At 37.9% G+C, this 11742-nt stretch overlaps 1 protein-coding gene across 1 annotated transcript; it reads left to right on the top strand.

The window, feature by feature from the left end:
* Window positions 1–8528: 8528 nt before the first annotated feature.
* Window positions 8529–10506, top strand: LOC145803997 (uncharacterized). Its single transcript, XM_082897403.1, has 5 exons — window positions 8529–8783; window positions 8916–9380; window positions 9440–9491; window positions 9643–9886; window positions 10176–10506. The coding sequence occupies exons 1-5, from the start codon at window positions 8529–8531 to the stop codon at window positions 10504–10506; spliced, it is 1347 nt and encodes a 448-aa protein (XP_082753529.1).
* Window positions 10507–11742: the final 1236 nt, after the last annotated feature.

The raw sequence follows: 11742 nt of genomic DNA, 5'->3' as shown, positions 1-11742 counted from the left end.
TTCAACTCCTGGAAAGCAGATTCCCTTTGATCAGTCCAGTCAAATGATATCTCCTTCTGCGTCAGTTGAGTCAACGGTAAGGCAATTTTGGAGAAATCTCTGACAAATCTTCTGTAATATCCAGCCAAACCCAAAAAGCTTCGGACTTCAGTCACGTTGGTTGGTCTAGGCCAGTTCACTACAGCTTCGATTTTCTGCGGATCAACAGAAATTCCATCTTTGCTAACAACATGCCCCAAAAACATAACATGGTCAAGCCAAAATTCACATTTAGACAGTTCAGCATACAGTTTCTGTTCCCTTAAGGTTTGTAGGGCAAGTCTCAGATGATGTTCATGTTCTGCTATACTCTTGGAGTAAATCAATATGTCATCAATAAATACTACAATGAAATTGTCAAGGTACGATTTAAAGATTCTGTTCATGAGGTCCATAAATGCAGCTGGTGCATTCGTGACTCCAAAAGGCATAACTAAAAATTCATAATGGCCATACCTCGTTCTAAAATCAGTTTTATCAATGTCTTCCGGTTTAACCTTCAGTTGATGATACCCCGATCTGAGGTCAATCTTGGAAAACACTTGTGCACCCTGTAACTGATCAAATAAATCATCAATACGCGGTAATGGGTATTTATTCTTTACGGTTACCTTATTCAGTTCACGATAGTCAATGCACAGTCTCAGTGAGCCATCTTTCTTTTTCACAAACAAAACAGGTGCACCCCACGGCGAAGTACTGGGTCTGATAAACTTCTTGTCTAACAGTTCTTGCAATTGCACTTTCAGTTCTTTCAATTCAGTTGGGGCCATTCTGTAAGGAGCTTTCGATACTGGCTGTGTTCCGGGAATCACATCAACAGTAAACTCAATCTCACTGTCAGTCAAATCTCCTGGAAGATTATCTGGAAAAACATCTGGGAATTCTCGGACTATAGGAATACAGTTTACATTAGCATTATCATCAGTAGGCACAGTCAATACAGAACATAGATATCCCTTACAGCCCTTTCTAATCAATTTTACAGCTTTCACGGATGAAATCAGATACGGGGGAGGTACTACTCCAACCCCATTAAACACAAATTCAGGTAGACCAGGTGGACGGAAAACTACTTGTTTCGTTACACAGTCTATTGTGGCATGATATTTCGTTAACCAGTCCATCCCCAATATAACATCAAAATGGTCAATGTTCAATGGCAGTAGATCGATAAATAGATGTGCATCTTTAACAATAATTTCACAAGCAGGGTACATGTATGCACAGGTCATAGATCCCCCAACGGGTGATGATACAGCTAACAGATAATTCATGGGTTCTAAGGGTCTATTCAATTTACGTGAAAAAGCATGCGACACATAAGAATGCGTAGACCCCGAATCAATCAGTACATAAGAATTCTGAGTACAAATTGAGGGAATACCTGACACAACGGTCTCGGTATTCTGGACGTCTCCCGGTACTAGGGCAAACACTCGGCCCTGCCTCATAGGCTCTTTCCCGGTAGCTTTGGGGTTCAGTTTTGGTGCTACAGTTGATGCTGCCACGCTTGGTGCAGCTTTACTACTGGCTTGCGGAGCAGAGGGGCAATCTTTCACCATGTGACCCACCTTGCCACACCTGTAACAGGCTCCAGATATTTTGTAGCAGACCCCTTTGTGCTTCTTACCACACTCAGAACAGGGTGGTATGAACCCACTCCCTTGGCTGGGGCTAGTTGTCGATCCTGTATTCTGTTTCTTGTTGGTCGGGTTGTACTTGTTTTTCTTGAATTTAAAACCCTGCCTTTTACCACGCCATTCCGACGTTGGTGTTTCAGTTTTCAGTGCTTCAATGTTTGACTCGGCCATCAATGCCCGGTCGAGAACACCCACAAAAGTCGGTAGTTTCAAAACATTTACTCGGTCAAGTATTGCAACATTAAGGCCACCCTCAAATTTTATGGCCTTCTTATACTCAGTGTCCACCATGTGCGGTGCATAACGGGCAAGTTCAGTAAATTTTGTTTCATATTCCGCAACAGACATCGTGCCCTGCTTCAGTTGTTCAAATTCAGTCATTTTTCTATCCCTGACACACTGTGGGAAGTACTTTTCAAAGAAGGCTCCTTTGAACTGAGCCCAAGTCATAACTGTATTCTCACTACGGATAAGCATCCACCACCTTCTAGCTTCTTCTTGTAGGGTAAAGGTGGCTAACAGTACCTTGTGTGCGTCAGAGCACGAGAATACCTCAAATAATTTCTCTGTCTCAAGAACCCACGCTTCAGCTTTTAACGGTTCAAGGCCTCCTTGAAAGAACGGCGGTTTCATTTTGCTGAATTTATGGGTGAGAGCAATAATATCCCCATCATTCACATTCACATTAGGTTCTGGCTGTACCGGAGGAGGAGGAGAAGGTGGTGGCTGTTGGTTCTGTTGTTGTTCAAGTCGAGCAGTTATTAGTTCCATCATTCTTTCTATTCTTTCCATTCTTGCCTCAGTAGATGAGGATTCAGGTTCATTTGTATTGTCCATTTCACTATAAACAGTTATAACAGTTATAGCAATTGTAACATAAACAGTTGCATTTTTAGACAATTATCACATCAACATGTGTTCAGTCATAACATAACCACACACTTTTCAAGTTCATGAAATGCCCTAATCACTTTTCTAGGACACTATGTAGCTCATTTGGACACGTGTGTGCGGTATAACTTGTGGTTAAGTATCGCTCTCATACCACTCTGCCACGACCCAAACCCGGCCCTATGGGTTTAGCACCGTAACCGGCCAGTAATCCGAGATTACCGAAGGCCTGCAGGACAGTAGTATAGTAAAACAGAGTACAGGGCCTGGCGGAAGCCAATACAGTAAGGAAACAATGCCCAATGAGCTGTGACAATCTGTATGCCAAAAAGATTTTTCATACATTCGTACATAACGGTACAGAACAGTATGCACAATATTTACAATCATCCAGACTAGGGACTTAATCCCTGCATAACAGTACGATAAACAATCAGTCTATACAGAACAGTAAGACAGTACAGAAGGGGAAAACCTAAAACGCCCCTAAGCCTCAACAGATAGGCTTGGAACGTCTCAATGAGGCACAAAGGCTGGCTTGACAAAACTGGAGTCTAACCCACGCTCCTAGCTCCGATCTGGCGGCTGAGCACCTACATATATATATGAGCAGTGAGCTAAAGCCCAGTGAATAACATAGTGCGTAAAGAGGTTAAGAATGAATGCCCTTACAGTATGAAAACAGTTCATTTCAATCAGTATTTCAGTTGTTCAGTACAGTAAATAGTCATATGTGGTACATCCGTTAGCATAACAGTAAACAGTAGGTCTAGAAGACCGAACAGTAATGATGGCCATCAGTCAGTAAACAGTAGTGGTTCCAACAAGGGAACCGACAGAGATCTCTGTAACAGTAACAGTAACAGTAGGTGCTAAGGATGCCACAATACAGTTCAGAATATTGGACATACATTCTTTCAGTTAACAGTAATCAGTTCAGAAACAGTACAGTTCAATTGTTCAGAAAATAATCATTTGTGAACATATCTTTACACAATCGTTACTCACAAAGTTCGGGCTACAGTATGCTAGAGCGTGCCTCCCCAGTCGCCAACCCTACACAGTTAACAGATTGAACACACTAAGCTACACAGTTGGGAAAGATAATAACTTAATCCCTAAGTTGCCTCGATGTGTTCTACATTTATATCCTCAATAGAATGTCTTAAACTAGGCCTAAGAATGCCTAGAATGGGATGAGGATGCAAAGATGTACTCGAAAAGCAGTTTCAGAAAAACAGAGTCCCACTCGAGCGCAGGTTTCCCCGCTCGAGCGGACATGCAACAAAGGTACACGCTCAAGCGTCATATTTCCTGCTCGAGCGTACTGTAAAAGTACTGAATGTGTGAAATCTCCGCTCGACGCCCGCTAGAGCTTGAGACACATGACTCCGCTCGAGCGCCCAATCCTCCGCTCGAGCGGACTGTAAAACAGTGCAGAGATACTGGATGCTTGGATTCCACGCTCGAGCGCCACTTTCCCCGCTCGAGCGAAAGTGCAAAATCTGGAAATTCCAGATTGCACTGCCAAGCTCAAAACCAAGTTTTCACAATTCAAAACTCGACCTCTTGGGCTAAATTTCCAGAAAACATTTATAAACATATAGAATATCATGGTTCAAAGCTCAATTTTGAGAAATCAAAGCCCAATGGTGTTTAATTGAAACCCAATTTCAAACCAATTTCAAGAACAATATGAACATGCAAACATGCATGAATTCAAATCACTTTGAAGTCCCAATTTGATGCTCTAAGGAGCCAATTGATCCAAAAGCAAGTTGAAAACATGGACCATTACAAAATTATGAACATGCATGTACAATTTTACCATGAAACCAACTCTCAACTCATCAATTCAAACATACATGCATGAATTATGTTCTAATCCTACATGTATGAACTAAAACATAACTTAGCTCTACAATTTAACATGGACCATGCAAGAATTAGTTCAAATACAAGAATGAGAAGATGAAATTCTTACCTAGGTTCCTTGAATGCAAGTCTAGAGGTTCAATTTTGCACTTAAGCTTTCAATTCCTCAAATTCCAAGCAATTCTAAAGATGAATCAAGTTGAATCACTCTTTTCCTCTTACTCTCTCTCTCTAGTCGGCAATGACAAGGGAAATGGCTGATGAAGTTATGTTGTTCAAGTGCAATGAGGTCAAAGGTGTATGAGTTAGTGGGCACTTAAGGCTAGTTTGGTAAATAAGGCCAACTTAAGCAATTGATCAAGATTTAATCTAATTTACTCATACCTAATCAGTTTTCAGATAAATATACCATAAAATCACATTAATTATGGTGATCATAAAACACTAACCAATTCCCAGTTCGGCCGCCGATAAGGCCTTCAATTAACAGTTTAAACGGAAAACACGAACAGATCAAATAATCAATCAAACAGATAGAATACAAATTAACATGTACACTCAGTCAATTCGGTTCCAGTTTTCAGTCAGTCAGTTCAGTACTTTAACCAGTCCAATTATCAATCATAATCAGTTCAGTTTAATGATAATCAATGTTTCGGTAATCAATCAGTCATTAATCGGTAAACAGTATGAGGGTTGTTACAGCATCACATAGTAAATTAGCTAATAACCGGAATAAGAACGCATGTGTTTTTAAAACAACATATCATGTTTAGTAGAGGCCGATCCTTTGATCGAGCGAGCGGGGGTGCTCATTTCAGGACCTTCCCTTCTCGTACCCAAGTTTCCGAGCCAAACTTTGGTGATGACCGACACGTGGCCTTTGGCACGAGCCAGAGTTTCCTAAATTTCTTAAAAATAAAATATTTAGGTGGCGACTCTGTGATCTGGAAAAGAAGTCTAATTTTGGCATTATTCGATTTAAAATTTGATTTTTCAAAATGATTTGTCGGATTGGATTCTTTGGTAATTTATCAATTTTCACATTGCACTTTGTGAGACTAGATTCAGAACGGTGACAGTAGTCCGAATTGTAGTAACAAGACCCAATTTGCATCCTTTCCGAAAAGGGGGGCACGTGAAGAAAGTTCGGGCGGTCTACGGAGGGGTATATGTAATTTGCCCTTTTCTTTTTATATTTTTTGGAGGGCAATATTTTGTAGGGGCGTAAGGCTCGTTTGGTTACTTATTTTTTGGTCAAAATAAATTTAAAAGAAGTTAAATATCACGTTATATATGGGGTGTTTTGAAAAAAATGGTTAAAAATTACTTTTTAACTTTTTTGATTTTTTTGTGAGAGATGGAAGTGGTTTAAAAGATGGGAAGTGACTTTTAATCCACTTCACAAAATAGGCATATATATATATTAATTATTTTTTAAAATTATTTATTTAATTAAAAAAAATTAATTTTTATCACATTATAAAAAAAATCAAAATTACTAAAAATTAATTTGTCAAATAGACATTGATGATAGTTGTCACCAAGAAAAAAAATGATTTAATTTTTAAAAATACATTTATCGATTAATAAAATAAAAATATTTCGGTTATCAATTAAATTATAATTTTTTTTACAAATAATAAAATATAAGATTTTACAAAATAAATTATTTGAATTATTAAAATGAGACTTATAATAGATGAGTAATGTTAGCGATCTTAAAAATTTTATTAAAATTTTTATTAAATGTCTCACATGGATATAAGATTCAAACAATATAAATTCTCAATAAATTTCACATTTATATAAGATATTTAATAAAATTTTTGATAAAACTTTTTAGTAATAGATTCAATGCACCCAAACAACACTTTCCATCCAAATTTTTGACCAAAGAGAATCTTTTCATCTTTAATTCTAAATCTTCAATATAATTTATGAAGGGTGCTGACCTCCACGTGTGGGGGCTATGAGAGTGAGACTAAAAGGTAAAAAACAAAATTTAAGCCAATAGGGGTCACTATCCTAAGAGTCTAAGGTCGTGGTTGGTAGAGTTGTAGAAAAGTGTTTATATCTTATACCTAAATAATTTATAATTTATAATTATAAATATAAGTTAATTTCTGATTTATAAATTAAGTATCTCATGTCCCACTCAAAGAATAAGTTGATTTCTGACTTTTAAAAAGGTATAAATTATAAGTTATAAGCTAAATCAAACAAATTAAAATAATTTAAATTAAACTGAAAACTAAAATAAGTAATTTTTAACCTGCATCAAACATGCACTAAATCATTTTTGATAATTTATTTGCATATTTGTTTGGCAAAATATTTTTTTGATGGGTATAAAGTCATGAAATCAATGGTACAGTTGGTTCTGTACCCACCGTACAACAGTGGTACAGCATGCATGCAATCGAGGTCTGCCAACCCAAGAAACCAATTGGGTCCCACGGAAAGTTAAAAACACCTCCTAAATGTCTTTTTTTTAAAAATGTTATTTTAACCTCTAAAGAGTAGTTTGACGCAAAGAAGATGGGTTTTGGTAATGCTATCTGATCAGAATTGGGCCAATTGGGGGGCATTGGTGCATGATTATACATAAGCCATGACTAGGTTTCCATCTCCAAATAAAGGTAGGTCCCTTGCTAGTGTGTCATCCTCTTCTGTGCTAATTCAATGACGAGGCACTTTCAAACTTTTTCATTCTACCATTAGACTCTCAAGTAAATTTGAGGTACTAGTTGGTTCATTTATTTTGCAACTATGATTGAGATCACTAAAAAATTAATTATTAATTAAAAAATATAAAAAAAAAAAGAAAATAGAGACAATCATCACATGAAGGGGGAGTCAATTTATTAGTGCTTCCTTAGTGATCTCTTTTTAGTGTTCCAAAGTATTAATTTTCATTTTTATGATTAGTTAGATTAAAAAAATAATATTCACCAAAAAAAAAGATTAAAAAATAATGGCAATGTATTATAAATGAAATCATTTTTTTATCATTTTAAGATAATAATAATTTCATAAAAATAATCTAAGGAATTATTATTGGGATATTTACCTATAAATCTCATCCTACAAACAGTTTTACCAATTGGTCCCATTTTTATTCTATTGTTCTCATTAGTCCTATTAGTGAGGAAATATATTCATTTTTGATCCTATTCATTTAATTTTATTCATTTAGTGGGACAATTATACCCTTTCTTTCACACAGCCTTTCCTTTCACGTATTACCCATTTTGTAGGGATTAGTTGCACAGATTTTGGTATTTCGTATATTTCTATTGGTGGGACATTCGGGGTGTTACGTTAGGGTTTGGGGGAGGCGTGGGAGGTTGTGTGTTTGTTTTCTTAGTGTGACACACGGACGGCTCTGCAGAAGTATGTCGTCGGTAATGACGAGTTGCCAAGGTATGTTTGTGTGTTTCTGTTGTTGTGTGTTTGTGTGGTTGGTGATTTCTTGTTTTCTTTTTGTAATGGCGATGTTGTTATAATGTAAAACACGAGTAACCACAACCAAGTTTCAGAAATATCCATTGGGCAAAATGGAATTGTGGCCTTCGGTTTGGTGTCTGTATCTTGGTATGTGGTTTGGTCTGTGTCTGTTAATTATTTTGCTTTGTAATCAATATGACGAACTGTTGTGTGTCATTGTATTTTTCTGTCAATATGTTTCTCTGGTTACACTACTGTGGTTGGTGATTTCTTGTATTGTTTTGTAATGGCGATGTTATAATGTAAAACACGGGTAACCACAATCAAGTTTCTGATGCCACAATGTCACGTTAAGCACATTCCAATTCCATGTGTATAACCGAATTCACATTTTCAGTTATGTACTGTGTTCATACATTAAGGTCGGTATTGGTGGTAATCGTAGATTTCCGGCATGACGTAGTCATTTTTTCACAAGTATGGACACGCATATTTTGTTGGTGTGTTGTTATCGCAACATGAAAGCTGCGATGAAGTTGTATTTCCCGTATCGATTTGACGATCTTCTCAATTGTGTGTGCGGGAAATTTGATGGTTTAATAGATGCTAATGTGCCCATGTTTTTCCAAGATGCTGGGATACAATAACTTCACATTACAAAATGATAACGATATAGACAACATGGTTTGCCTTGCACGGTCTTTTCGATTAGACCACATTGATGTCATCATTCAATCTCGGATAAAGCAAGGTGCCGACGACATTGGTGACGCAACTCCAATCCCACGAGCCGATACATGTAACTTGCCTGTGCTTGTAGATGAGTCAGACATTGATGATGACCAACAAGATTTGCTTCCCAAATTTTGTCCCCATGCCGATAAGGTTTTCCTGTCTGTCCAATAGGTTCATGGTATCACACACGTCGGACAAAGTTTCGAGGGAGGAGCCAATGAATTTCGTTCTGTCGTTCGCAAATATGCGGTTGAGTGTGGATTTTGCTTTAAATTTCTGAAGAATGACTCCGTACGGATCACAGCGGTTTGCATGATGAGGGAATCGAAAAACTACATATGGTCTATACATGCACGAGTATTACGTGCTGATGAGTTTTTCTACATTCATAAGTGGAATAGGGAGCACAGTTGCGGTGTTGCCGTCCGGACATCAGAAAACCCAAGGGCTAGGTCTGAATTAGTGTGTGATGTTATATCCGAATGGGTACGTGACAGACCGCTCAAACGTCCGACCGATGTGGTGTACGACCTGAAGAAAGATTATGGATTAGAAATTAGCTACCGGGTCGCATGGTTGGGCGTTGAGAAAGCGTGTGGTGAAATGTTTGGTTCACATTCCATTTTATTCGATCAGTTGCGGTGGTATAGTAATGCCGTTATGGTCAACAATCCAGGCAGCTACATAAACATTGACTATGATGAACAAAATCACTGGTTTGAACGTTTTTCATATCATTCAAAGCATGTATTGATGGGTTCAACCATTGTCGCCCTTTATTATTTTTGGATGGTACTTTTTTGAAGGGTAAATTTAAGGGCAACTTGCTAGTTGCCAGTGCGAAGGATGGAAACCAAGGTTCGTTTTTAGTTCTGCACCCGTAATACATTATTTTTTCGGTTTGTCACAATTTGTATGGGTTTGTGGCATAATATTGTCACGCTTGTATGAGTGTTATATGGGTTAGTCACATAATTTTCTCATGTTCATCATGCTTGCCAACTGACAGCTTTGTACACAAGTTTATTTCCATTGGCAATAGCAATTATGGATTCTAAAAACACTGCAAACTGGTTCTGGTTCTTGCAACACCTTGCCAACGTTGTTAGCAATGACAGGACACTGACATTCTTGTCTGACCGTCACACAGGCCTCATTGACTCAATACCCAAAATATTTCCGTCAGCACACCACGCGTTTTTGCTTACAACATTTCCAACGGAATCTGTAGGACAAGATGAGGTACGTCAACAGTTCGTACCGAGCGGGATTGCTAAGTAAATTCTGGGCATGCGCATATGCACCTACTGTAACAGGATTCAATGCTAGCATCGAGACATTCATCAAGTCTGGGAGGAATGTGGCAACATCTTTTTTGAAAAATATACCCCCACAATATTGGGCAAATGCTTATTTCATGTACGCACACTCTCTTTATACATAAACAGTTACACACAGCACAGCTGTTACAACATAACGGTTTGACATTCTAACAAACAACATACGTGCAGGTACGTAACATTTATTTGAACTGTGTTACAGGGGTGCACGTTACGGCGAGATGTGTTCTAATGCTGCTGAGTCATTCAACTCGTGGATCCGCGAAGCACGACACCTTTCCATCACCCAAATGGTTGATAGTATTTGGACAAAAATCATGAACCAAATGTCGAAGCGCAGACCCAAGTTAGCAACATGGCCTGGAGTTCTATGTCCCAAGATGGAGGCTCGATTGGTGAAAGCATATAACAAAGGAAGGGCATGGATTGTAAGCCAATCAAATGATAATGTGTACGAGGTCCATTCGTATCCATCAGTGTTGGTTGATGTTGGCAGGCGTACGTGCTCGTGTTTTCAGTGGCAAATTGATTAGTTACCATGTGCACACGCAATGGATGCAATACGTAACAGTGGTAGAGATTTATATGATTTGGTTGAGCCATTTTACCATGCAGCAACATACTGACTGTCATACGCTTCAAGTATAACCCCTATTCCTACTGTTGAAAAACCATCATTCCAGCTGGACGACTTTGTCATACACCCACCCGTTGTGAAATGACCGCTAGAGAGGCCAAAGAAAAAACGTATGCTTTCTAGAGGGGAAAAAGTGCAGCTAATTCGTTGCGGACGTTGTCAACGCATGGGGAACCACAACAGGAAGACATGCAAAGAACCAATTTAGCATACCGAACATTGACGCATCTTTCAAGTTTTGGAAGTTATAAACATTTATCATAGTCTAAACTTTTGCACAATTAATAATGTTGTGCCAACTCCACAACACCTACCACATCGTTACGTGTTTGTTTTCCCATTTACATGTTTGATTTTTATGAACATTTGCAAATAAAGGTATGCCACACATACCTACATGTCCTATACTTTACGAACATTTTTCAACTACTGTGCGCATCACACAGCCTTTTTCTCCTGTCACTCGCAATAATGTCTTGTTCAACATTACAATCATTTCTCAATTTTCACATACCATTTTTACGTCCAAATGCTTATTTCAGATCCCTTCAATCCAAATGCTTATTAAAGGTCATTTCATTTCATTGTTGTGTGTTTTTTTATGTTTTCTACTTTATTTATGAACGCATTTTACCTTGCCACTTTTATGGCATACAAGGCAAATTTTCTTATAGTACTTCGTCATTGCCAAACGTTTTCTTACACAACAATGAAAACCATATCAACATGTGTTTGTTTGTCCGTTTACATGTTCAATTTCCGTGTAAATTTTGCAAACAACACTATGTAACACATATCATACCTGACCATTTAACTATCAACACTAATGTGTTGTTCTTCTCAATAATTCCTCGTTGCAAATTACAAATAACTCTCATTTTTATACGTAACAATTACATCCAAACGCTGATTGTAGGTTGTTCCAATCACAATGCTTACTTTAACTGCATTACACTTCGTGTCTGTGTGTTTTTTAATGCTTCCTATTTCATTTCCAAACGTACTTCGCCTCGCTAATTGTTTGTCATAAAATGCAAACGTCCCTCCACTACTTCGTCATTGCGACATGTTTAATTACACAACAATGAAAAGCATATATGCCCATATTATCGGGCCATTAACAAACAATAAC

Source organism: Camellia sinensis, chromosome 12, assembly GCF_055761805.1.
Source record: "Camellia sinensis isolate YWXY chromosome 12, ASM5576180v1, whole genome shotgun sequence".
Lineage (NCBI taxonomy): Eukaryota > Viridiplantae > Streptophyta > Magnoliopsida > Ericales > Theaceae > Camellia > Camellia sinensis.
Note: the sequence above shows the minus strand (reverse complement) of the source record. Positions and strands in the feature narration are given on the sequence as shown.

Coding starts and splice junctions, on each gene's coding strand:
- LOC145803997 (XM_082897403.1), top strand. CDS start 8,529: ATGCTGGGATACAATAACTTCACATTACAAAATGATAACGATATAGAC. Junction 8,784..8,915: donor TTTGTCCCCATGCCGATAAG/GTTTTCCTGTCT, acceptor AAATTTCTGAAG/AATGACTCCGTACGGATCAC. Junction 9,887..10,175: donor CAAGATGAGGTACGTCAACA/GTTCGTACCGAG, acceptor ACTGTGTTACAG/GGGTGCACGTTACGGCGAGA.